Source organism: Lonchura striata, chromosome 26 (genome assembly GCF_046129695.1).
Source record: "Lonchura striata isolate bLonStr1 chromosome 26, bLonStr1.mat, whole genome shotgun sequence".
In the NCBI taxonomy this organism is placed as follows: Eukaryota; Metazoa; Chordata; class Aves; order Passeriformes; family Estrildidae; genus Lonchura; species Lonchura striata.
Genome location: NC_134628.1, coordinates 4,166,241 through 4,193,747, shown reverse-complemented (window position 1 = coordinate 4,193,747; position 27,507 = coordinate 4,166,241). Strand labels below are relative to the sequence as shown.

The following is a 27,507-nucleotide window of genomic DNA, read 5'->3' as shown; positions in this document are numbered from 1 at the left end:
GCTCTTGGCCAACACCTTCACCCACAGCAGCCAGGAAAGCTGAACTCCTGCAAAGGCTGCACAGCCAGCAGCCTCCCAGCTCCCTTGGGATGGCAGCGATGGAGAAGCAGCTTCTGCTGGGCACCAGCCAGGGCAGCACACGGGGCTGCAGCTGCCCAGCACCGGGACCAGCCCAGGGAGCTCCTGGGAGGAGCTCAGGTGTGGGAAGGATGGAGCAGGTCCTGTGCATGGTGACACAATCCCTGCTGGCAGCAGGCAGGGCCTGGGGCTGTGTCACCACTGTCCCCAGGCAATTACTGCTGAAACAGCAGCTGAATGATCTATTAATGTATAAAACCCAACAGGAGTTGCCCCCATGTTGCTTCAGGAACTTGGTCCTTTCAGTCTCCCCCCCCGGCAACTCAGGACACAAACCAAGCAGAGTTACACCTACAACTTATTTTATTGTATTTTATTTGCATAAACAAACTTCGGGGCTTTGCTAAACAGGAACTGTTCAAGTCAAAACAAACCAAACTCTAGCTGGTGTGTGGGGAACAGCACAGCAATCTTGGGGAGAGGGACAGGGGAGCAAGGGCACGGCTGTGCCTCCCCGTCCAGGCTCACGACCTGGCTGGGAACCCTCCACAAACTGCTCCAGAATGTCTTTAAAGTAGAAGATAAAAAGAAATTCATCGTAAGGGCCATCCTCAACCAGCTCAGGAGGAATCTGCCTTTTGGTTTTATAAAAAGATTAATAAAAAATATTGAAAAATTATCATTTCCATTTATATTTTTCCCCAAGAATAATTCGGAAGTTCCTTAGAAAATTGTGTCACCTTGGAAAGGGCACTCGGGTCACAACCAGCTGCAGGGAGGAGACACAAATGCTACAAGCAGTTTGGGGTCCAGCACACACCAGGCCTAATAGTGAACACAAACAGTGGCCAGAAGTAGGGTGTATTTTTTTTTCCTCTTTTAAACCATGCTAATTTTATTAACTTCCAACATAAAAGGAAAATAGTAATTTTTAAAAGGCCCTAAACTCAACTGTTACATTAAAAAAAGTTAAAAAAAAAAAAAAAGTCATAGCAGTTTGGTCCCAACAAATGAACATTTAGATGTTTGCTCACATGCTTCATTATTTTCTTATTTATAAGAACCAAAAATAGTTTCCAAAATTATCTCTGAATTGATGCTACTACGTATGTAAAGGCCTAAAATAAGCAGAATTTAGAAAATTGAATACACAATAGGGGAGGAAAATTTGAGCAGGTGAGCGAACCCCGACTATCACTGGGTCGAATTATAAAAGAGAAACAAAATGTCAGGACAGGTGAGGTCAGGAGGGCACAAACTAAAACCACATCGTCCTCAAAGCCTGTTACCAAAAAATAACCGACCATCCATAAGGTCACAGAGAAGGGAAAATCTGGGGTCTCACCCAGCGCTTGACCGTATCCAGTCCAGAAGGGAAGTCTTTGGGAAGAGAAACTCCAGGAGTGGATCCGAGCGTAAATGATGGATCAGTCCCAATCCGTGCTTGGGGAGGCTGAACTCTGGAAATGCAGTTAAATAACGTCGGGATGGTTTCCGAGCTGCTCTCCAGGGCTCTGCTCAGCACGTGGGGATCACCCTGCCACCCCAGCACCAGCCTGACCCCTCCCCTCCTGCCAGGGCTCCCAGCACCGCGCGGACCCCGCGGCTACTCGGCCGTCGTCTGCAGGGCGTCCTTTTCCTCCCGGTTTTCCGTTCCGCTTTCGTCGTCTTCGATCTCTCCCTCTTCCCCACTGAACTTGTCATGAGCCCACTTGGGGCTGGTGCTGGACTTGCGGAACATGAAGCGGCCTCTTCCCCGGGGGAAGGCGCCACGGCCGCGGCCCCTGTTCACCCACTTGTCCGTGCCCTCGCCCTCGCGGTCGTCGTGCTGCACGGGAAGCCAAGGACAGCAGGTGAGACAGGCTGGCACCGCCCTGCACCGCGCCTCTGCCACCGCCCTTGGGGCTCCCCTTCATGGGAACCACTCTACAGGGAGCAGGAGCCAGCTCTCTCTAGGCACGAGGCAGCAGCCTGCCGTGAAGCGGCAGCCAAAGCCTTACCTGGTGTGTCAGTGACAGCGGGTGCTCTCGTCTCTAAAGCACCTGAGACCGGACACACCCGGAGCACACGGCTGTCTCAGCACCCAGGTACGTACCAAGTAGTATTTCTTGCTCTTGGGTGTGTACTCGGGGTCCCACTCCTCCTCTCTGCTGCGCTTCTGGAAGTCGTTGTTGCCGCCGCTGTTGCTGTTGTTGTTGCCTGAAAAGTTGCCTCTGCCCCATCCTCTCCCTCGAGCTCTGAACTGCTGCAACAGCAACACAGAGGAGAAAAATAGAGCAGCTGCAGAGGCAGTCAGCTTTCAGGGCTCCCAAAATATCCAGCATCCCTTCTCTTAACCATCCAAAACACCTCTAAAACCTATCACTAAAGCAAGAGGACAGCTTTAGAGTGGCCACACCACCTCCTGCACTCATGTTTTTGGAGTTTTATTTCATCTGATCACAGAGCACATCACAGTTCCTGCAAAGCTGATGAAGATCACCTAAAGGCATTTCCAGGGCAACCCCAAGCAGGTGAGACCCCTCTGTACATGGACTGCACACGAGTGTGGCCAAACCCCAGAGAAGCACAGCGTGTGCCCACCGGACTGCTCAGCATCGCTAACGCACAGAACGTTCCAGGCTTTGTTCTGCTCCTCCCATCTGGAGTTTGCTGCCCACAGCACATCCCAGCAGTTTGTTTTATACCCCAGGCCTGGAGTGATTCCACTGGGGCTCATCACTCTGGGGGCTTCTCCTCCAGGGCAGCTTTAACTGAGAGCAACACACAACGACCCACTCTGGGAATCACCCCTCAGTCCACAGGTGGAGAACATTTGGGGCAGGGGTGGAGAACACTTACAAAGGTTCCTCTTGCTCTTCCTCTCTCATTTGGACCAGAGAATTCCTTAGTCCCAAGCCGGGACTTGTCAAAGCCTGTGGAGCTCTCCTCCCTCTCCTCAGTCTCCTCGGGATACTCCTCTGCTTTGACGGAATGAGAGGACCACGAGGACGATGAGCTGGACCTGGATCTCTCACGCACCCGTCGGTGTTTCCTGTTTCAGTGGTGGCAGCGGAGGGGAGTGGGACACAACAGCATTAGGCACTCACTGTGACCCATCAGACACAAAACCACTTCTTTATCACCCTCTTATCAAAGCCATGCTCTCCTACTACAAGAGGAAAAGCCATAGTAAGAGCTCAGGCTTTAACACAGGGCCCAAGATCTCTCCAGAAGGAACTTGTTGCTCCTTCTTAAAGTGTTTACACCATCTGCTCTCAGCTTAGCATGCATCCATGGAGTTTTAGTCAAATGGAAAATTAAGCTAATAGAAAAGGATTAAATTAACATCAAAGCCAAGTCATTTTAACATGGCTGTTTCTCTCTTGACACAACAGGAACAAGAAGGAAAAGTGACTCACCCATCCTGACACATGGAGCTTTCCCATCTACCTTTTACAATTATTTAGTGTTTCTGAGAGATACAATGATAGCGAGACGACACGCAGAGGGGCAGCTCAGGCCTCTGGAGGAGTTATGCCACAGGTGCACAACTGTGTGCACAACTGCTGTACACGGGGTCGCCTCCAACCTGAGCAGCAGAGACACGAGAGGCACAAGGAAATGGCTACTGGGTTTCCTACATACTTTTTCTTTGAGCCTTTGTGACTTTTCTCCGTTTTCTCAGTTGATCTTTCCCTTGAGTGACTTGAATCTCTCGAGTCCACCGACTCCCTGGATTTATCGCGTTTAAGATCTCTTTCCTTATGTTTTTTACGGCGTTCAATATCAAGGCGCAGATCAACAGGGTCGTCCTTATATTTCCCTTCAGCCTACAAACGCAGGGGAGAGGGAGGGCAGAGTTGAACACAAGGTCTGCAGTGCCCCAGCTCAGCACTTTACTTTGCTTTACTGACTGCACAGACTTCTGGAGAACTGGAGTTTAACTGAGCACTAATGAATATTCCACTTTAAGATGTCAAATAATGCACTATTAATTAAGTCTGCCTTTGTCAAAATTCAATTTTCCTACACTTAAAATCACCGATTTTTAAACTTTTAATCTCCTCTTTAAACAGCATTAAAATAAACAGTCTGGTAGAGGGGAGGGAGACATGGAAGCTGACATTTATTGTACACCACAGCCAGCAAGGATGTGAACAACTTGGGAATCCCATGCAGCTGATTATGGACCACAAGGACAGTGTGGCAGAGTTCTCTGACAGCCCACGGGTGCACCTGAGGTCCTGCTGACAGTCTCACCTGGGCAGGGACCAGAGGGATTTTAATCCCCAGGTCTAGAAGTGACACTCTAGGAGAAGCAAAAGCTCTTTGCTGCTTGGAGCTACCCAAGATTAGTGATCCAAGGGGCAGGAGGAGGCCAGTGAAAGGCAGCATCCAAGGGGTCTGGGAGAAGGCCAACATCCCGTGGATTAGGGAGGTGTTACTATGTCTGTCAGGAAGATTTATTTGCTACAGATGCCACCTACAGCTCCTTCCCCTGGGCTGGAGGGCACCGTGTGACAGGTGCCACAAAGCCCCACAGACACACTTGTGTGTGTCTCCCAAAGTGCTGCCAAGTCTGCTAAAGCAAGCTGGTGTCTCACAGAGCAAAAACTCACCAGCTGCATGAAAAATTAAAACTAAATTTACATTGCTAATTACAAACAAACATAAAAGACACCTGGTAATGCTTGCTTTGAGCTGTATTTAAACTGGTACATCAAGAAGGGATTAGGAGTTAACTTTGGGAAAGGAGCAGTTGTTTTCTCTGCACCTCCTTTGAGCACTGTGGCACCTGGGTGAGATTCTGCTGCCTGCCCTAAGTGACAGTGGCTGTGGTTTGACAAACAGGCAATTGGGCAGCAGGAAGCCTTACACCATGTTGGTACCAACACCCAGCCTCAGCCATTGCTACTGCATTTACAAAACACTCATCTTGGGAACTGTACAACTTGATATGCAACATACATCAAATTAATCGCCTTCAATTAAATACAAAAGGATTAGTAATTCTCTAGCTGTTAAATTTTTACTTACATGAGTTTCTAACCACTTTTTTGTTTAAATAAATATGTCAAATAACGCAGGAGTGAAAGCAGGCATTTTGTTTTGGTATTTTGCTCTTCTACTTTCCCCAGGCAAAGAGCTTTAATTTCTACTCTGAGAATAAAACTGCTCCCAACACGATGGATGACAGATAAGTGACAAAATCAGCAGCAGCTCCCTTATGTGGCACAGCAAACACCTATTTGGGTTTGGGAGGGCACGTCTGTTTCACGGAAGGCTGGCGAGCTGTTTGGAAACCACGTTTATAACACACTCTGCCAAGCTGATGCTCAGAGTTCAGGCCCATCAAATCCATCTCACCATCGTCCATGTCAGGCCACAAGTGTGTTTGGAAAAAATCGAAAACAAATATGAAACAAGTAAGGTTTCAGCAGGACTGGTTAAAATCTCTTCAATGTAAATATGTATGAAGGTGAATAAACAAAGGTTAAAATCTCAAACATTTTAAGTTAAGCCTTTTTTATGATTGTTTACAGTGAGTTCAATGGCTTAACATTCATCTACTTAGCAAAGCTAAAACACTCAATCCCAAATGCTCTGGATCTAAGACAAGTGCTGAATGTTAAAGTAACAGCAATCAACAGAAATGGCACAGTCAGTTGTTAGAACAAAATTTATCAACTGCTTAATAGTGTATCTGCTTTAGCTCAGCATTTAGTTTTACTTTCCTCTTTTTGACATGCATGTCTTTGAAAACATGGTTGGCAAAATTGCACGTAACAATGGAGTTAATCATACTTACAAGCAGAAAAATATCACAAAAAGTCTCTTCTCTCATCATGGGCACTTGTTCCAAAAATCCTCTCTTTTTTCTCAAGCTCACCTCAATTGACTTTGGGGTCATTTACCATAGTCTAACCACTTCACAAAGGTTGTTGATACATTTTTAATAAAAATTAACCCTTTGTAGTTCATTTTTAGAATTATGCCCATCCTTAAAAGAAAAACACAAACTTAAGTAGAGAGTAATTTAAACAAAAACATCACTGTTAAGTTCATGCCCAATGCACTCATTTTGTTGAATTAAACTAATCAGAGTAACAGTTCACCTTGAAGCCAGGATCTCTGGAGCTTTTCGACTCCTCTTGAGAGAATCCATGTTTTCTAAAAGTACTGGGAGATATATCTATCCTCCTAAAGCAAAAAAAAAAAAAAAACCAAACAAAAAATCATAGATATATCCTTGTTTATCAGAAGAACCTGAAGATTTTAGATCAAATGTCCTTTAAAGCAGATCAGTATTTCCAAAAGTATTTAAAATTCCCCATATTTTTACTTTTTGTGGTTTTTTGGCTGAAGCTAGTTATATACTTGAATTATTCTGGAATTATTTCAGAGTTTAAGAAATAAAATGTGGAATACTTCTGCAATGTTAAGACAGTGTCTAATGGCACCAACCTGTGGATTTCAGGGCTCTTTTTGTTTTTAGCTGCATCTTGTTCCATTCCTTTCTTTAGATATTTGGTAAAGCGTTCGTTCAGTGTCATAGCTGAAGACCCAAAGTGATGCTCTGTCAGGGGTTTGAACAAATAATACCAAAATATTAGCACCAGTTCTGTAAAAAGACAAAGCCCACCCATCCCACAGCCTGTTAAAACCCAGGTGCAGGTCAGTGAAGCACTGTGGGGATGAGCTGTAATGCTGCTGACAAACTGCGGTTTCAATTTTTGGTGTTTCGGTGAAATGAACACAATTTCTTCAAGCGAGTTACAAATTCATCAGAACACAAAATTCTAAGTCTTGGACTCTGAATATTTCTCAGGTTGAAACAAGAACACCTTCTGCCCCGTGCAAGAGATTATTTATAAATAAATAAAGATGTAAATAAAGATGATTGTGATTATGCTGCTGCTCTCATCACTGGAATATCTGCTGGAAAACAACTCCAGGCATTTTGAGTGCACACTTGTCAGGGCAAGAGAGGAGTGAACCTTCCCCGAGGACACACGGACTCCTGACCCACCTCTTACATGATGGACTATAGTCACTATGTGCTGAGCAAACAGTTCAGAAGGGCTTCGCTGTGACTGAGCCGACTGGATGTGATGGAAAATGGAGCGGAATTCCTGCTCTTTCTTGTTGCTGTGCACGAGATCCCGGCAGAGCTTGCGCTCCTGAGCCAATATGCCACTGGGACTGGAAAAAGAAGAGCCCATGAAACAGAAGAATAGGGTGAAGGAGAGCAATTTAAAGTGTTTCATTCTGCAGGAGCTGGGAGCTCACTGATGGTTTATGTTGTTATTAGGGAGGCACCCATGAATACTCAAAAGCATGAGCAAGGAGCTCCTTTAAACATCCATAAACACACTGCTCCAGGTTACTGTGATAATTCAGGTCACTATTCCAATGCTGCATGGAGAAAAAGAGTAGTAAAACACACAGCAGAGAGTCAAATGGATTTAAGCAGCACAGTAGCTCCCCTCTGTAAGTCAGCTTCCCTTGACCAGAAGCCACTGAGTACCTGACTCCATCTAGGGCTCTTCCCAGATCCCGCTGCATCCTAAACTAATCTTACATAGCAAAGGTTAGGAAAAAGTTAATCTCTGGCTCCCAAAACCACAAATTGTGATGCAATATTGCTTAGCCTTCCTCACACTTGGCAAGCACATGGGGATCTCAGGAAGAGAAACAGGAAAAAACACCACTACTGAGACTGCTCAAAAGCTGGCAGATCCTCACCGTGCAAGATCCTCGTCGAAGGAATCCATTCGAATATTGACCTGGGCTTCACGAGTAATGGAAAAGGAGGATTTGCCAGGAGTCAGCCCCTCTACTTTGGTGCCTGGCTTCTCCTTCACCTCGGAAGCCTTCCTTGGTGGAGGGGAAGAGCTTTTTTCCTGGCTTGACTTGTAAGTGGTCACTCTAAAATTCTTTTCAGGTACAAAACCCCTGTGACCAGGCTCAGCTCTCTTGGATCCTGGTCTCTCTTCCTTTTTGGATCTTTCAGAATAGCTTTCCTCCTCCATTTCATCAGGCTTCCTTTGCTTCTCTTTTCCAGGTGGCAGGAACACCACACCTTCCCATTTTCCTGACCTATCCTCTTCTTGACTTTTACTTGAAGTCGCTACGACTTTAGACATAAATTTGGGCTCCTCATCAAATTCCGAATCTTTCCGGCCCTTTGCCTTGTCTTTCTTGTCCTGCTCATCTGTTTCATCTTTCCCATAATGACCTTCCTTGTGGAACTCTGGGACCTTGAGCTTGTCAAAGTCATCCCGGAACTTGTAGCGCTTGGGTGACTGGCTGCCCCGGTATCCCTTCTCCGAGTCAGCTTTCGATCCATACGAGTCAGATTTTGCCTTTCCATCTGTTGATCCCAACTCAGAGAAATTCCCTTTTTCTTTGTTTTTTTCTTTCTCAGCATTTGTAACTTTCTGGTCTTTGTCTTTCCCATTCTCAGTCTTCTGCTCTTCCAGATACCTGATCATAAACAGACATTACAGGAGGTTTCTTATTAGAGCTCGACAAGGTCAATTCTTCAGTTCAAAGAGTCAAACTTCAGAGAACACCAAGCTATGCATGTACTGAAAGCTGCCTCTAGGCCCTAAAATAATTAAAATGTCAAGCAGATTACTCAGCCTGAATTCAGACTTTTGTTCTCACTAAATTCAGCAAATGTACAAGGAGATGGATATGCAGAACTGATGGAATGAGGCTCAAGAACAAATCAAACCCACCTGACCCACAGATGCATTGGAAGGAAAAGAGGAACATCTTACCCACTCCGTTTATTTACTTACAAACCTGGTTCAGGAGAACAACACATCAAACCTTTCAAATTGGACTGTTCTGCTTTAAACAACACACTGGAAATAAAAGCCTCAAAAGCTACTTCAAATTTGGGATGCAAGTTTCATAGGTAAGCTAAATATTTCATGACAGACTGCAAACACAAATAAAAGCAAACAGGTTAACAGAGGAGAATATGCTGCTGGGAGAGATAAAATACTTCTGTTGAGAACAATTCAGCTGGTTTATAGCATCTGAACAATTTTAAAGCATTCACAAATCAATACCCTGGCTCTGTGGGACAGCAGGAAAGCCCACAGACACCAGCTCCATGCTTTGGATGGAGCCCAAAGAGTCACAGGAATTTTCTCCCTTTTTAAGTTTTACACATCCTTAATATAGAATAAGATCAAACCATCTTTAAAAACAATAAAGACTTGAAAGCACTTGTGAATGGTGCTGTATATTTTAAAACAAAGTGTCACCTTTGGGCACAATTTGCAGTGGACTAATCTAGAGAGTGATGGAAGCAGATGCCTTCTGCATGGAAGGCTGTCTTCATTTTAAAGATGTATTTGGTGCTTTAGTTTCTCATCCTACCCAAACACACAGGCACAAGCACTGCAGCTGCACCTGCCTTGGGCTGCTTGCAGGATATGAGGTAGGATTTAATTAATTTCTTCTAATTTACAGTACCTAACAATTCCAGAAGGCAACACTAAAAATGTCTATAACCAACACATATGTAACTGGGAAATGTGAGCTTCCAGCTGTCAAGAAACCTCCTTGGGCAATCTGCAAGTGTTCATGGGCTATGAACATTTTTGCAGGGAATATATATAATCTTTAGAACTATCCAAGCTGGAAAACCAATTCCAACTTCCTACAATTCTGGGCTGCTGTGGTTTTTTTTCCATAATTCAGAAAGGACCAGGCCCAGAGCTGGCAGTATGCTGGCACAGCTTCCTAGCCTGGAGCCTGCTCATGGGGAGCATCCCAATGTACACTTGGCTCCTCAAAAGTAACCCAAAAACCAACCCAGAACCACAAAACACATCACTTGCCTCTTGGAGAAGGCTCCTCCCCCGGGAGCTGTGCCCTCCTCCTTCGGAGCAGCACCATACATCGAACTGACGGGTGTGGGGCTTTTGCACACCGGGCTCTTTCTGGTGGGGCTCATTCCTGCCTGCTCGAAGGGGCTCTGGTGGGAGCCCCCCTGGAAGGAGGTGGAGCCGCTCGGGGGGGCAGAGCCCATCGGGGACGGGCTGGAGCGCGGCGGGCTCGGCTTCTGCACGGGGCTGGGCCGGGGCGAGCGCCGCCGCACCACGACCGACTGCAGCGGGCTCTTGAGGGCAGGGCTGCGCTCCCGGGGGCTCAGCTCCGACACCGAGCCTCTGGACGTGGAGCCTGTGCCGTAGCTGCTCACATCTTGCCATGGTTTCGATCCCTCGGATGCCTTGGCATCTTGAGCCCCCGCTGCTGAAAACTGCTGCTCCTTAGACTCGTCTCCTTGGTTATCTCCTGCAGCCTGGGATGCCCGGGCATCCTTGGAGGATGATTTCTTCTCCTTTCCAGATTTACGCTTGGAAGACTCAACCCGACTATGATTCGAGGACGAGCGGGAAGAGGAAGACCTCCTTGACCGGTCGGAAGATGATTTATCAGAATTCCTGGAATGGCTTCTGGAGCGTGGGGAAGGAGACCTTCTCTTGGGCGAGCGGGAGCGCGACCTCCCCCTGCGAGGGCTGTAGGCCTGGCGGTAGTTTTGCCAGTTGGACCTGTAATTCCCATACCCTCCTCGGTTGTACTGGCCCCAGGGATAAAACCCTCGGTTTCGGCCACGGAAATAATACGGTCTCCGGTACCCTCGGTTATGGCCTCTGAAATCACGGTTCTGATAGACTCGTGGATGATTCCTTTCTCTGTTGTGAGATGGAGAATAGGATCTTGAACGAGACCTAGAACTGATTAAAAAAAAAAAAAATTACACAAATATTTCATGTTATAGTTTCTTTTCATAATTCCTTTTTAGAGTTTGTTCTTCTGCCACAACTTTTTATTTGAAGACATATTTTAAAAAGACTATGAAAAACTAATTTCTCAGCTTTTAAAAAAATATCCTTTGGTTTACCCTTATCTGATTGAGGGTATCCTTTGGTTTACCCTTATCTGATTGAGGTATATTACACTTTGCCATGAACAAATTGCAGTGGAAATTACTTGTAGCTGTGATACTGTCAAATATTTGATTTCGGGATCATTGCAGAGACTACAATAAGCACACATTGCTCTTTATTTTGCTGGGTTGAAAATGGCTGCTATCCAGCTTCAGAAAAAGTGACAGATCTCAAGCATCCAGCCCTTAACAGATCAAGGTCATGGTTATACCTCACCCACAAAGAAGTATTTTTTATGCAAATCACACTACTGTTATTGCAACAGACCCCAAATCTCCATCTCTTGTCCCAGCTTCAGATGCACTTTAAAATTCTGATAATCCAGACAAAACCTCACTTCTTTCTCATAAATGGCTACACCCCAACAGCAGCAGGGCAGCAGTGGGCAAAGGGCATGCTGCCTATGGGTTTAAGCTCCCAAAGGTGCATCCCGTGGCACCATCCCATGGGCAGCATCCCGCAGCACCATCCCATGGCTCTATCCCACAACTCCATCCCACGGAGTTGGATGCCCATCCTGTGGCTCCATGCCGTGGGCACTATCCCACGGCTCCTTCCCATATCACCATCCCCCCATGGGCACTATCCCAGTCTCCATCCCGTGGGCACCATCCCAGGCACCATCCCACGGGCTCCATCCCATGGGCACCATCCCACAGCTGCATCCCGTGGGCACCATCCCATGAGCTCCATCCCACGGCCCACGGCTCCATCCCGTGGGCACCATCCCACAGCTCCATCCCATGGCTCCATCCCGTGGGCACCATCCCACAGCTCCATCCCATGGCTCCATCTCCATCCCAAGCTCCATCCCGCGGAATTCCCGGGCAGGGACAGCGCTGGGACACCCCCGCCAGGCGCCGCCAGGTGCCGCTGTGGACGCCCCTGCCCGCATCCATAAAACCAGAATCCAGGAATGCACAAATCCTGGAAAAACTCAGATTCCAGTGACTAACTGTCCCAACAGCCTCTGCCATTAAATCGCTGCAGTTGTGTAACTGTTTACAGGTCCTGCTGTAGCTCAGATGCCAGAGCTACAGGAAGGACTGGCCAAACTAGAAAACTGAAACAGAAGAGATTTTTCCAAATGGAATTTTAGTAAATAACATTCATTGGAACAGTTTCCACAGCCCTTTCTTGCATTCTGAGCTCTGGCTCTGACACACATGTTGGTTGTACTCCAATGGACATGAACTTCCTCACACAGATCTCAGTGCTGCTCCTCACCTCTCACACCCCAGACCCCCAGAACCAAGAGGGAACAACCTGCTGCTGGAATTCCTACACGGTTAGCACACATGTGCAATCAGAGATGAACTTTAGTTCTATTTTAATTTCTTCCTCCTACCAAACAGGTCACAGTTTAGCAGGAAACATTTATTCATACTCTAGTCATTGCTAACAAATAGCTTAATGACCATTTTAACAGATTTTTCAATCCTTCGAACAATAGAAAAACTTATCTGATATGTTTCTTCATTCAAACAACAGCGACCATATGGAAAAGCAGAGGAGGAGGCAAGGACCAGTTGTAACAAGCTCTAGTCCAAGGCAAGAGGAACACAGATGCTCAATTTTCAGACAACTGCTGCATCTGTGATCAATTATCAACAAGGACCTGTCGTATGACGCTTCCAAAATCTGTTCTAGTGCTTTAGAGAGGCTGCAGCAGGCAGATTTCACTCCAAAAGTTGCAAACTATTTACCAGAAATCTTTTTAGAAAAATACAGTAGAAGTTATGCAGTAAAAGAAATACCAAAAGTGATAATTCCACCAACTCTGCCAGCCCTCAGAACTGTAGGCTCCAGGGCTAAATCCCCCGCATTTACAAGAAGTGAGAAATAAAGTCATAACGAAAGCAGAAGGTATTAGGCAGAGTCCAACACAGCAGTGTAACTCAGAAGAAACAGCACACCTACCAAAAGAAGAATAAAAGAATTTCTGGTGCATCCTGAAGTATACAGCAATGGCCTTTTATGCTGAGATCCCACCACACCTACCTTGGAGCACATCCCAAGGCCAGGCAGGGGGGCTGGGCTGGGCTGACCCCCTCCATTCAGACTCCTTTTTTTTAAAAAAATGAATTATTTATAAAGCAGAAGTAGCTTCAGCAGCAGAGGAAACAACCACGTCTGCACAGGGTGCCTTTTTCTCAACTGCCAAAGCTCCTTCACAGCTAGAAGATATTCCCAAATGAGCATGGATCTTCCAGCATTCCAGCTTCCCTGTGCAAAGGGCTCGGTTGGACTCAAGTCTCCACCTCTAATTTAGTTTTGTCATATCCCTCTCTCTCCAACCGTACATTCAATAGTTTCTGTACTTTTAAAATCTCTAGCTGGTAACACTTGCATGTGTTCACAGCCCCGTGGTTTTCAGAATACGTGTCATTCATATGAGTGAAAAGGCAGGAGAACACCATTACACCCCATCCAACTGGAATGGCTTTGCCAGATGTAGAATGCTTAGCCAAGAGAAAAGGAAAAAAATGACATCCAGGGAAGACACAGGCCTGTAACTGGCCTGCTCAGAAACAATTCAGGGAGACAGGAACAACTATTAGATACATTAATTGTTTCTTAAAATTAACTGCAGCAAAATTATCTTTTATCCACTTTATCCCTCCAGGAGGATCTTCCCTGTTACCTGGCTCCTGCATGCAAAGGGGAGGAGCATGAGAATATCAAGAATTGTCCCCATTTTTCACAGCAGTGTTTAAAATTTATATTAAAATTTGCTTGAATTCACTTGTCAAGAGGGGAAAAACACACGACATCTACACAGACCCTTTGAGTCTGGGATCCATTAAATTAAAGCCTCCTTAAAAAAGCCAAAGTCTCAAAAGAAAGATCTTGACTGTGCTGACAAACATCTTACTTTGCTTATTTATTTATTTATCACTAATTTATTCTCCTAAGTGACTGGAAACACCCAAACAGCGCAGGTTGGCAGGAAGCAGCCTGACACACAGTTATCTGTCCTGGGATCTAATCCAAGTCTTTCCCTGGAAAGGAGCTAAGTGACAAACCACCTGCAAGGGAGGAAGTGCCCTGTTGCACCCTTTGGCTGCACACACTCACCTCAGCCTGCGTTTCCTGGAGCGTGAGATGGAGCGGGAACGGGAGCGGGATTTGGAGAAGGAACGGGAGCGGGACCTCGATCCAGACCTCGAGCGGGAGGAACGGGACCCAGACTTGGATTTGTTCGTTTTAGACATCTCTGCAAGCACCTCTCAGTGCACCTGAGGGAAACAGGGAAATCGAATTATTTGAGAAATGAAGCATGTGGTTGATAGGAGAGGACAGGCAGCACCTGGCAGGCTGACAGACTCCAGGGACGTGGAGCTTGATAAGGCTGGAAATAGGAATGTTTGAAGTGCCTGCTAGGAACAGACAAATGGGGCTGGGCTCAGAATAGAAGGTTTATTTCAGTCTAAAAAGGAAAACTGCAAAAAGAATAAAAGACTCTAAACCTATAATAATCACAAATGAGAGTGTGACAGTTGAAAACACCAAGTTAATGCAAACCTGGGAAGGGGCAGGGCCACAGTGCTGGCTGAGGCAAGGACACCTCTAGAGGCAAACTAGCCTGTGGAAGTGAAAATTCCATGTAATTGCAGCCATATCCCTGTCTGTGCAGCCAGCTGCCACTGCTTTAAAGGACAGGGAAGAAATAAAAAGGCTTACCATTAAAAAACCCACCCCGTAAACTTTTATCTAAACTTTCAAAGGCAATCAAAAAAGAGCTGATACTCCAAGGCACAGGAATTTGACCCTATTTGCACAGCTCTGCTCAGGCTCAATCCTGTCCTCTCTGCTTGTGCAGCTCCTGCAGTTGCTGTGATCAGTCACCAGTGTGGATCACCCAGCCAGGAGCTCTGTTGCAGCCAAAATAAATCAGATGTCCTTCCAAATATTCAGAGACAGAAGAGATTACACTGTAGCACTAAATGACTCCAAATAGCTGCAATTATGAATTACCTGGGCTATTTTCAGGCATGTATCCAGGTAAAGGTTAGAAAGTCCCTTAGAAGATGATTCAGGGAATAGTCTGACCACACAAATCTTTCAGTTACACCCTCCCTGATCTGTTCTCCATTACCAATGAGCAAAATTTGCATTAATTGCATAGTCAATAAGTTATCTACAAACTTTCCACCTAAAATGACTAATGAAAAAGAGCCAGAAGTAAAAAGGAACTATGTTAGCACAAAATTTATCTTTTTTTTTTTACCCACTGTTTAAAAATAGAAACATTCAGATACATAAACACAATTGATCAAGTGTGGCTGCTGCTGTTATATCCATTTTAAGGAAATTCCAGAGGACTGACTTGCAATGCCTTCACTTCCAGTGCTCTCCAAAATTACATATATGGTTACTCAAGGCTTCAACTTCTGCCAAGGCATTTCCAGGAAAAACACAATGCCCAGCACAGGAGCAGCTGCTGGGAGAATGGATGGTGGTCCATCACCACAGCTGGGACTTTACAGACATGGGAAGTTGGCTTTTATTTTAAAAAATCATGTTACATGCTCCTGTTCTTCCCTTTAACTACACTAAAGATGTTAGATCAATTCAACTGAAGTATTTGAATGTATTCGACATCAGAAAGCATGCAGAAAAAATAATAAATTTGATGTTCCTGTTCTAAGGAAACAGATGTTGTTTTATTCCCTGTTGCCTCAGGGATGAAAACCAAAAGATATTGCCACTGAGAACCAAAGTTTATTCTTGTGCTTGGTCATTTTTTAGGGAAAGAATGTGTGGAAGGATAATTTTTAAGTATTTCTCTTTAATTCACTGAATATGTCTGTTGAACCACTTCCTGCAACACTTCCTATTCTGTTGCCCACAACAATCCAACGCTGAGAACTGGAAACCAAAACATGGAAGAGGACAAGAAAGAAATGTTAACAGGAACTACTGCAAGATGTGGCACCAACTCTCAGGAAATCCCAAGAAGACCCCAAAATAGATTTTTAAATTACCACTTTGATCTGCTTAATAGCTTTGCCTTTTACTTTGATCTGCAACACTTCCCAGCCAAACCACCCTGGTGCATGCAACGTGTGCCAAACACTCACGTCTTGGATTCTTTATCTCTGCCAACGTTTTAAAGTTGATTCATTCCTAACATATGAAGTAACTTCTACTAAGATAGAAACGAGTTGCTATGCTCCATCAGCACTTAAAAGGTTAAACAAACTGCACACTGGAGTCACGTCAGCTCCCCTGAGTTAACTGCAGTTGTAAACTTACTGGGATACACATTTAGTTTTAAGAATTACTGACTCAGATAAAATATGTTCAGCAGAAGCCCTACTCTGAAAGCATCTTTTAAAAAGGATTTTATATATTTTTAAATAAAGAGGTGCCTGTAAGTGAAGCAAAAGCAATCTCTGAGAACAGCAGTGGCTGCTGACCTCCCAATTTCCATTTTTTCCCTGCCATTCCTATTTTTCCCCTGCCCACAGAGCTGTGCCCAGGGCACACAGCTCCTGGAGATGCTGTGTCTGACCCTGAGCAGGGATTGCAAGCAGAAGCATTTGCTATTTGCTGCACCAGAAGAAACAGTGCTATGGGGACTCGTCTTTAATCTGCCCTGCCAGAGTCCAACTTCCCTCTGACAGCTACAGAACCCCCCAACACCAGCTCCTCCTGCACCTGGGAAGGGACAAGGCTGATGCTGCTGCCTGATCCACATCTCCTGTCCCAGCAGGCAAGCGTGACTACACTCATCTGGAGGGCATGTCCTGACGGAAGCACTGCCGGGGATTTTCAACTTCTGGTTTATTTTGGTTTGTTTATTCTGCAGGCCCAGTTCTAAGCTGTCCAGCAGATCTTCCCAAGGAGTGTAGCCTCCCATCCAAAAACATCCTGGTTTTGGATGTGATCCGTGTGCTGAATTTAGAAGCTCTGGTAAGGCACCATCCCCAGGGAAACAGAACACCTGACAGCTTGTTCATCTGTCATAAAACCACACTGTATAGAGCAAACTTTGCTTTCTCCATTCCCAAACAGCTGGATTGCCCCCTCAGGGCAATCCAGCAGACCACTGATGGAAACAATAGAGAAGCAAATGCTCCCACTAAAGCACCACGATGGACTTTGCCCAGAAGGCAAACTATTGTCAGGAAACAGTGGTAGGAAAGTTAATGTTTTACCTCCTGACAGAACCCAAAAGTGAGGCACAACTCTGCTCCACTCCACAGCAACGAAAAAAGGTCACCACACCACTGAGAGTCTCTCACAGCTGTGCCCTCCCATGAGCTTCCACAGCTTTGGAATTTAAATGTTCACAATAATTAAGGAAAACTTTTAAGGCCACTGACTGAAATCACTGCAATGTTCAAGCAAAGAACAAAGCTGGAGGAGGGCACATGGCACAATATGGGATTTAACACTTAGTTCAATGTGACATTTAATAATCTGGCCAGTTATGGTGTATGGGGGAAGCAGGGTTCTTCTCCCAAAAATCACCACGGCATAAATCCAAAGATTAGTCAATACAGCATTAAAAAAACAAAAATAGGTACTACTTCCAGGACATCCAGGATTTTTTCACTAAATTATTCTTTACCCTATTCTGCAGTTATTTGGGAAGATCAGTCCAAACATTCCAAGACACAAGGCTCATTTTTTTCATCTAAACCTGCTCCATATTTTTTGCACAACAATGAAAGCAGAATTTTACCATCAGTCTAACTTGTAGTATGCCCAGAAGAGAAAAGATATAAGAAAGTCTATTACAAATCCCAAGACAGGCAGTTTTACCTCTTGTGAATATTTTATTTGCTGTGCCTACCTGCTTGAGCAGGCTCACAACTTGCACCCTTCTGTAAGATTTCACCGTCTCAGCTTTGTCAACTAAGAAATCAGGAAGAAAACCTGAAATGAGAAGAAAATACACTTTTGCACATGCATTGCTGTACTGTCACCAGAGGTGAACTGGCTGCCCTAAGCTCCTGCTGCAGCCAAAAGTGTTTCAGGGAACACACACACCACAGCTGACCAGGAATTTTTTTCACGGACTTTTGTGGGAAAAATGTAGGTTTCAAAATGATTGTTCATGCTTTCAAAATTTTAAGTCTTCTTCCTTTCTTGCTCCACCTCCCCTGCCCCATCCCACCTGCTGTGACACACATCTGTCAGTGCACCTGTACAGCCGTGCTGGAGTCATTTCTCTCAGCCCATTTGAATGGTCTTACTGGGCTCAGGACTAAGGATTTTCCCATATTGTTAAAGGAATCCACAAGCCAACAGAAACAATTCTTTTCCTGACAATTCATCCGTCAGCATATCGCCGTCATCCAAGGGAGCCACCAGTCCACTGGGAGCTTTTCTGACAGGTCTACAGTTACATTTCAGAATCCTTCCATGCACTGCTGGAGGGGTGGAGGTTTTAGAAGAGAAAACAACAGTAAACACAACCTCAGAAATTACTCCATGTTATTAAACCTCTGAGCTAACAGCAAGAATGTCCCTTACTCTGTGTTCAGCCATAAAATAGACTTGTTTAAAGCTATTAATGTCTTGTCCTCATTTCACTGAAAAAGCACAGTTTTCAAGTAGCCTTGAAACCTTTTTCTGAACTGGTGATTAAGTCCTGTTCTCAGCCAAGAGGAAAAGTGGTGTTGCAAAGTTTAGTGATTCTTAAATCCTGCTTACCAATAATGGGAAAAAGTCACAAAGAACAACAAGCCACAGACATTTTAAAAATTATTTCTACTGTTGTCTTGTCCATCAGTCTAAATGTCCACAAAATGAAACCTCATCTTATATCTTACAAGCATCTTTGACTTTCAGTCTTTCACAGTGGCAGAATGAGTTTGCCATACCCATTAGTTCTTGTTTTGTGACATTTGGGCTTTGAGGGTTTTTTTGCCTATTTCCCAAACATCACTGTTACCACCAAGTTTTGCTACAATCCCACACACAGAGGTGTAATCCAGAGCAAAATCTGGATTCTCCTTTGGAGAAAAATACTATTTTTGTGTTTAGAGCACTACTACAGAAAATGTAACCAAGTCAAGACACAACAGGCAGAAGTAGGAAACCTTTCTTCTAGATTGTGAAAAGAAATTGGGAAACGTATTCAACACTCTGCTGAAATGGAAATCATAGTCCAGGAGTTTCTTATTCCAGAACACCGTAAAGAACATTTCCATGTGCCAAGTCATGGGTCAAATTAAAAACATTGCTGGTTGTCAAAACGCCTTTTTCCAGGAATCTGTTCCCTGCTTCCAACTGGCCTGTGTTTCTTTGTGACTCTTTCCATCTTCCACTCCTTTGTTCGAGGTCTTTCAGGCAGGTTGGGATTTCAGCCCTTCCCCAGCCCTGCCCAGAGCAGCCAGCTGGCACAGCTTCCAGCTGAGCCCACTCCATGCCCAGGTGTCAGTGAGGATCCTGCACACGGGGCACCACAGCTGGCCAGCTTGGAGAGGGAAACGCAGCATGCACCTCTCTGCCAAGGCAGCTGTTTGTGTTCATAACTGAGCATAAACCTCAAAACACCTGGAACAAGTGACATGGCTTGTGTACATGCCTCAGACACAAGCATGGTGTGGTGAAATTCATTACAGTGTTTCCATTTGTCACAGGGTGTTTGCAAACACTCAGCTCAAATATTAAATGTTTTGTAAAAGCATTTGTGGAAACCTCTCTGGAAGTGCTTTAGGAAAACAATAATCTGCTTTTTACTGGCCAGCATTTGAGTGAAGCTGTTGTGGTTTACTTTGCTGTGAGGCCCAAACCAAATGAGGTGGCACCTCATTAGAGAGCAAATTTCTGCCCGAGCCTCTTGGCATACATTTGGTGTCACCAGCACAGACATTCAGCTCAGGAGGAACAGCTGAACTGCTCCTGCATTTGCTCAACACCCCTCATTATCAGGAAAGAAAAAAAAATTAATTCTCCTTCTGCCAGCTCTACAATTCCTAATCCCAAGCCCCAAAACCCAAACAAGATTAGTTCATTCTGAAAAAAAGGAATAATCCCACAAAATACCTTACAAAGTGTGTTCTGTATAATAAGGCAACAACAATCACTGCAAAAATAATCTTATAATGAGTTGCAGTTCTCCCCACGTCCCTGAAGTGCAGCAGCAAGTGCAAAGAGCAGACTCATCTTTGTTAGCTCAGAACCCAACTCTTAACACCTCACTTTCTACTGGATTCTTCCTTCCCAAGCTAATTTTTGGTGCAAGACACCTTAACTATGTTCTTGATCTCAATGGAACACTTGAGGGGAAGGGCCACCTGCACAGCTCCTACAGCCAGCCAGGGAGAAGCAAATTAAAATGTTAATTATAATCAAATTTCATTGGGGGAACAAAAAGCAGAATGATTTCTCTTCTCAGATCCAGTATCAGCGTGTTTTCAGAAGATTTATGACACACATTAACTAAAGCTACAACTACACCTACCAACCTCCTCAGCAAAGTATGTCCCAGACAACACTGCTCAAAAAAAAAAATTACCAAAAACCTAACCACAAAACAGAGTGTTCTACTCTAATATGTGCTAAACATGCTTGGGGGAAAACATCCAAAATTATTCTGCCACAGGAAGGGAAGTACAAATTTGTCAGCAGCAGTTTCAATTTCTCTCTAGTCTATGTGCTTTCAAAATTAAGATTTTCCCTCAAGCACATTTGGGGTTTCACACCATTAAACTAATCCCTAAAGAAGTTTAACCCTGAGCTCCAGCCCTGGGTTCAGATAATAAGAAGCAGGTTCTACGGAATGGCTGAAGAGTATTTACAGGCTCTTCTGGAAAGGACTGATTCTGCAGATTGTAGTGCTGAACAATCACTTTCCAATTAATTTGAACAGTTACAAACCCCAATCAGTGACGTTTCTGAAACTGGCTACTTGAGAGATACTATTTTACAAATGTTTGAGCTCAAAAAGTCATATGTTGTTATTCAGACAGTTTAGTGACAGGGAGTTCAAGGAAACAATCCAAGAAAAAGCTGATTAGAAATCTGGGTGGTTTTGTTACAGAAGTTGGGTGGCTGGAATGTCTGTTAAACACAGAAGAAAACATCCATAATTTAAAAAAAAAAAAAAAAAAAAAAAGGGGAAAACCTATTTCATCAGCTTTTTCTCTCCAAATTTACACAGCTAGGGAAAAGCAGAAAGATCATGGGCTTCCCCAAATTGATGGCTTCCTCACAGCACAGCCCTGCTGTTTTGAGCAGCTTTGGATGCTGGGGGGCTGGTAATCTGTGCCTGGAGTTATCCAATCCCCAAGAAGCAAGAAAAAGTCCAATTTACTCCCCTTAAGAAAATTATTCACAAATTAGTTAACTCAAAGAACTCAAACTTGCGTGTAAGTGAAGTTCTCAGCAAAGGGAGGATGAACTGCACCCTCGAGGACATTTCCATCCTCTCAGGTGTCTGCCAGCTGGAGCCCAGCAGGCGCCACGCACACTTAAAAATGTGGAAGTTCTGCTTCCAAATAAACAGCAAGCAACAAAAAAACTGTTTGACTGGGGGCTCTTTGGAATTTCTTCTGCAACACACAGTATAGTTACAGCCAAAATAAATCTCCTTAGGGATTACAACTCTCCACACATTTAACCTACGAAAATACAAACTCCAGCAAATTTCATTTTAAGCTGAAAAAAGCCAAACTACTCACATATTCTCAAGCCAGCACTTCATTTATCTCTACCTTAATGGGAATCCCACTACCTCAGGGGAACACAAGGAAAAGGATTACCATGACCTGGTATAACATAAAAAGTTATTTTTAAAATGTTTTTTAATTGTGGCATTATTGTAAGGACAAGGCACCAGACCAGGCCATCACTACACTTTGCCAGACTTCAAAATAGAGGGAAATGCCCGTCCACAGGAATCCTGTACATATGGAATAAGCTTATTTGAACAATTTTCCATGCTGTGTTCACGTACCTTGTACAAGTGTCCCATCAAATCTGGTTCTAAACACTGCTTCTTTAGAAGTGATTGACCTAAGTAAAAAAGAGAAAATCAAATTTAAACCAAACCAGACACCGGCAAATCCTTTTACTTTAGCAGCACAGGAAAGGATTCTGATTTTGGCTATTCATCTCAGCATTGTTTCCCAGTAAAAAAAAGCCACCAAAATAACCTCATCTAATCAGCCAGTGCATACACAGGTCTTAACTTGGGAAACCAACCCTCACCCACAGCCCCACAGGAGCAATTAATGTAATTATTTCAGGTGTAAATTACGATGTACACGATGCCACCTGGTATCACATGTCCGGCCCCGCGTTAAGGCACAGGTTAGTTAACATCATCAATGCTGAGCCTCAGTCCCTGGAGCACTGAATTCCAGCCTGACACCCCACAGCCCCATCACCTTCAGTGCTCGCAGAGCAGACACTCCTGGGGGGCTCCTTGCCCCGCTTTCCTCTGCTGCTTTCACTCGGCCAAAGGTAGGAGTGACCCCAGGCAGCAGCAGGAGCAGTGCCCGGCCGAGCCAGCTCCGCACGCTGCGGTCCCAGCGGGGGCTCTTTGGGGTTTGCACACCCACCTTACCCTGTAAATCATGGCAGGCTAAAAATGGCCGGGTGACGACTGTGGAGGTGAAATTGTGAGCAGGGCACTTGCTCTGGGATCGCTGGAGCCGCGATCAGGGCTGTGCACAGGCCTCACTCTCAGACACCAGACAGGCACAAGCTGTGTTCATGTGTGACAGGAGCAAGGGCATGCACAGAAAACCCCTCCTTGGGTGGGAAACAGCCCCAGAGCAGCCGGCTGCCATCTCTGTGTGCCATTCGCTTCACTTTTTTTTTTAAGGCCCGGCAGCTTCCGGTTACCATGGAGTGAGGCAGCGCAAACACCATTCCCAGCTGGCATGAAATGTGATCCCGTGATTTCACTATTCATAGCTCTGACATGATAAAGCTAAATTAAGCAGGAACTCTTCACTTCTCCAAGCTCCCAGCAGTGACTCCCTCAATGCTCAGGCTCTCCTAACACAGTTTCTCTGCGAGGAGGTGAAGGATGTTTCCTTTAGGGTAGGAAACTCCAGACCCACATGCCCAGCCTGTCATCTGGAAACAAAATGGCACCGGCTCCTTCCCACGCACTGATCTGTCCTGGCACCAGCAGAAACAAAGACCTGATGAGCTGCTAGGGCCAAGAGTAACAACTTCCTCATCTTGGGACCCACTACAGAATCCCACACAGCAGTTTAAGCCTTGTTCCCAGCCTGTCCAGCACAGGCATCACTGTGTCCAGGAACAGGGGCAGCTCAAGGGGCACTGGCACAGCCCCACTGCCACCAGTAGCTGTCACACAGCCTGGCACCATCATCTGGCACAAGCTCCCCAGGGAGCCAGAACAGCTTCTGTAACTGCCACCACTGCTCCTCTCTCTTCCAACATCCGTGGCCTGAACTACGTGGTTAAATATCCTGAAATTCCTGCCTCACCAAAGAACTCCCTGTACCACCATAATTCTGAGGAAACCCACGACCCTAACCCCACGTCCCTGCCCTGGCACGTGCAGCCATTAAACACAGCTCAGGATACTCTAAACTTTTCCAGAAATGGAGAAAAAGTTCAAGGGCTCTGTGGCTGCTCAAACAATTAAAAACTTCCAACACGCCAAACTGTCATTTCACAAAGACAAAGCCAAGTGAGCTGAAAAATACTCAGACTTCTGGCAAAACCATTCTATTCCTTCAGGGATACAACTATGGAACATCATGGCCTTACAATGAAAAGCATCCTCAGGCTTATCCAGTCCAGCTCAGCACTCCCTAGGCCTCCCAAAGCAGTATTTCCTTAACAATGGAGAAAGTGGGAACAGGTAAACTAAATTTAGATCTGCTGATGTGCATGGATTGTCACTTACTCTATGTGTTGGTGTTTTATAACCATAGCATTTTTCTTTTCTAATAGCAACACGCATGTCAGAAAGTGTTCCCCAGCTTTCCTGCAGCCTCAAACACCTCACTGTGAGCCCACATGCCTGGCCTGACCCAAATGAGCATTTCCTTTAATACTTTACACACTTCCTGACTTAGGTGAGCTGGAGAAAGCAGCAGACAGCTAAATTATATTCTCATAATCCCATCAGCAGAATATCCAATTTTTTTTTACAATACACATGACAAAGCCTTACTTCCATGAAAAAGAACTGGAAGTGAAGGTCAGGGCACATGGCTGGTCCAAAATCCCAGTGTCTAAGGAAGCCTCTTCCCAGCTAGCACTTGCTGAAGCACTGACAGCAGAACTGTCTTCCAGAGACACACAACTCACAGAGAGGCAGGGAATTAGGAAGGATGGAAAACAGCAGGAAGTCAGCAGGGTATAACTCAGCAGAGACACAGGCAGGACTCCTGCAGACAAAGGACAGGGCAGAGATCCGTGGCTGCTCCACCTGCTGCTGCCAACACAGTCTGGGTGAACACATGGCTGCAGCCAGAGCACCACAGCTCTTCACAGCACCTTGGGAAGGCATCTCCTTCCCAGGGCCAGGTCACCTCTTCACAGATTCATTTAGGTTGGAAAAGACCTCCAAGATCATCAAGTCCAGCCTGTGACTTGTCACCCAGCCCAGAGCACAGAGTGCCACATCCAGATGTTCCTTGGACACTTCCAGGGATGGGGACTCCAGACCTCCCTGGATAGCTCCTCCCTTCCAATGCCTGACCTCCCCTTGCAATAACCTGACAGGCAGAAAGTTTCCTCTTTGGATCTCTGGACAAAGAGGATGTGAAAATGAGATAAGGGGCACCCTGCACCGCCCTCATCCCACGGACAGGACCCCCAGCTGGAGGGGAAGGGTTCAAGCCCCAGAACTCTGTACCTCCCTGTGACCAGACTGTAGCATTTCCAAATCACACTCATGTGGAACAGACACCAAGGCCCATCCACTGGAGCACTGCCTCAGGAGCAGCATTCCCAACCTTCAGCTGCCTAAGGACATTGGAGGAAACTGTTCAAATCAAGTTCTTACTTGCCCTCCCTGTTCCCGCTGAGGTAGGGACAATAATTCCTAGATGGAAAAATACAATTCAAAAATATGCAGCAGCACCCAAAGAAATGTTAGACAAAAATCACAAGGCTCTAGACCCTCCAGAGGATCCTGTGACACAAAAATGCACATTTGCAAAAGCTCTCTACACTAACTGTCTTGCTTTGTCCTTTCATGTGCTGTGAGATTGTGCAACCCGCAAGAAAGGTCACAAAGTCAGCCATTTCCTCACTCCATGCTGGGCACCTGTGAAGCTCCAGAGCAGGACACAGAGCAACCACAGAAGACTCCAGGAGAAGACAATGCTCTATCCTGTGCCTACAGCTGACTCTCTTTGAGGGAACCTGAGAGGCAAAGCTTTGAAACACCTTTTTGAGTGCGTGGAGCCAAGGCTGTGACATCCAATCCCTGTGAGCAGCTCTCCCAGCCCAGCACCCACCAAGAGCACAGTAAAGCCCACCCAAAATGTCACACCCCATCAGCACTGACACAGCATCTGCCCTTGCTCCCCGCCACAGGGAATTCTCAGGAGTCCTTCCAGAGAATAATTGGGTGATTTCATTGTGCTCTCAGGAAAAGCAGCCTGAAAACATCCATTTGCTGATGTAGCAATAAAGGCTCTTCTCTTCCACCACCAGCTACCAGACAACCCAGACCATCTTCCAAACGGTTTTAAATTGTTCATTTCAAGCAGCAAATCTGTTCTTGTGCCACAACACCTGGCACATCACTGTACACATAAAAATCAAGGAGTCTCCCACCTCTGACAGGTCCTGAGAGGATGGTGTTGCATACACACACACACACAAGAGTTTGCCTGCTCCTCCCAAGGCAGAGCACAGGGAATGGCTTCACACTGAAAGTGGGCTTGGATCGAAGATTAAGGAGAAATTCCTCCCTGTGAGCTTGGTGAGGGCCTGGCACATGGCACCCAGAGGAGCTGTGGCTGCCCCTGGATCCCTGGAAGTGTCCAAGCTGGGATAGGGGAAGGTGTCCCTGCTCATGGCAGGGGGTGGGATGAGCTTTATGGTGCATCGCAACCCAAATCATCCCATGACTCCGTGATTCTATGGAGCACTGCTCACTCCAGACTTACCACGTCACCTTCCACACAAACACCCAGAACCCCATTCAGGTGATAATCACCTTTGGCAGGCTTAAAACGCATTTGTAGAAACCTCAAACACGTTAATTTCCCCTAAAACAACATGAACTAGCAGAAAAATCCTACAGGAAAATGAAGAGTCAGGCTTCACACGCGTGTCTGAGCCACTGCAACGTCTCTTCTGCCACATCGCCTGAAGTTCAGCCAAACTTCACGAGTAAGCAAGACGCAAGGCAGGCACCGAGAGAGCTCCGGTGCTTCCCTCTGCACCGGGAAACGGGCGGTGCTGAGCGCCGCTGCGGGAGCCACACGCCCGCGGGGCTGGGACGAGGGGCGATGGCTGCGGCACCCCCGAGGGGCCGGGCCGTGGCAGCACGGGGAGCCCCAGACAGCGGGATGGGACCTCCGGGACAGACCGACGGAGCGGGGGGATGCCCAGGGGCGCGGCCCAGAGGACAGGGATCTCCGGGAACGGGACAGCGGAGAGCACAGCGCAGCACGGGCGGCTCCGGGGAAGGGCCGGGCAGGCCCAACCGGCCCCGGGACCGCGAGGAGGCGCCAAGGCCTGGCCGGGCCTACCACGAGGCGCCGCTGGGGCCGGGCCGGAGCGGTGCCGAGAGCTGCGAACGAGCCTCGCCCGCGGACGCGCGGGGCCAGGACACCGGGAAAGGGAGGGAGCAGCGCCGCGGTGAGGCCCAGGAGGGGCGGCAGGGGGGCGTGGGCAGAGCCGGGGCGAGGCGGCTGCGGAGGGCGCGGGGAGGAGGGAGGGGTGAGGGGAGCTCCCGGTGGCGGCGGGCGGAGCCGGAGCCCCGCGGACCCCCCGGTATCCCCCGGTTCCCTGCACTCACCGGCGCCGCTCCGCCGCGGCCCCTCCGCACCAGGCGCCCCCTCCGCCTCCGCCTCACGCACTTCCGCTCCGCGCGCGCGCTCTGCCCGCCCGCGGGGGCCGCCGGGAGCCGTAGTCCGGCCCGCGCAGCGCGCCCCTAGCCAGGCTGCTCCGCCGCACTACAGCTCCCGGCGGGCGTCGCGCGCGCCCTTTCGCCACTTCCTCCTCCGGCCGTGGCGCGGCGGTGCGCGCAGCCCTTCCGGCGGGGAGCAGGGCCGCGGGCGGGAAATGGCGGCGGGGGCGGGGCGCGCCAGGCCTCCTCCTGATGCAACCCTCCCGGGCTGTCCCACAGGCGGCTCCTGAGGGCCCGGGAGCGAAGGGGCAGCCTGGGACTGGGCTCGGCTTGCGGGTGGGGGCTCCGGGGGCAAACCCGGGCATGGGGGTGAACCTGCCCCGCTGCTGTGGGGGCCAGGAGAGCGCCCTGCCCTGCCCTGCCCTGCCCTGCCCAGCCCATCCCATCCCTGCCCTGCCCTGCCCTGCCTTGCCCAGCCCAGCCCAGCCTGCC

General features: G+C 47.0%; 1 protein-coding gene across 3 annotated transcripts; it reads right to left on the bottom strand.

Annotated features, from left to right (window-relative positions):
• Nucleotides 1-423: 423 nt before the first annotated feature.
• THRAP3 (thyroid hormone receptor associated protein 3) lies at nucleotides 424-27,033 on the bottom strand. Of its 3 annotated transcripts, none has more exons than XM_021554778.2 (13): nucleotides 26,965-27,033; nucleotides 21,952-22,010; nucleotides 17,839-17,921; nucleotides 14,112-14,272; nucleotides 9,921-10,820; nucleotides 7,807-8,547; nucleotides 7,091-7,263; nucleotides 6,526-6,637; nucleotides 6,177-6,261; nucleotides 3,706-3,890; nucleotides 2,920-3,112; nucleotides 2,174-2,323; nucleotides 424-1,906 (listed from the first exon to the last, which is right to left on the bottom strand). In XM_021554778.2, exons 4-13 carry the CDS (start codon nucleotides 14,246-14,248, stop codon nucleotides 1,685-1,687), a joined length of 2,898 nt encoding a protein of 965 aa, XP_021410453.2. In that variant the 5' UTR covers nucleotides 14,249-14,272; nucleotides 17,839-17,921; nucleotides 21,952-22,010; nucleotides 26,965-27,033; the 3' UTR covers nucleotides 424-1,684. The 3 variants fall into 3 exon arrangements, with proteins under 3 accessions (XP_021410453.2, XP_021410455.2, XP_021410454.2); XM_021554780.2 differs by having other exon boundaries at nucleotides 2,174-2,320; XM_021554779.3 differs by lacking the exon at nucleotides 26,965-27,033 and adding an exon at nucleotides 22,385-22,511.
• Between the last annotated feature and the right edge of the window lie 474 nt (nucleotides 27,034-27,507).

Bases quoted from the DNA above. Each gene is read 5' to 3' on its own strand.
- THRAP3 (XM_021554778.2), bottom strand. From the start codon at position 14,248: ATGTCTAAAACGAACAAATCCAAGTCTGGGTCCCGTTCCTCCCGCTCG. The intron at 6,262-6,525 runs GTTGGTGCCATT...TTTTTGCTTTAG, and splicing joins AAGAGCCCTGAAATCCACAG to GAGGATAGATATATCTCCCA. The intron at 3,113-3,705 runs GTATGTAGGAAA...CCACTGAAACAG, and splicing joins CACAAAGGCTCAAAGAAAAA to GAAACACCGACGGGTGCGTG.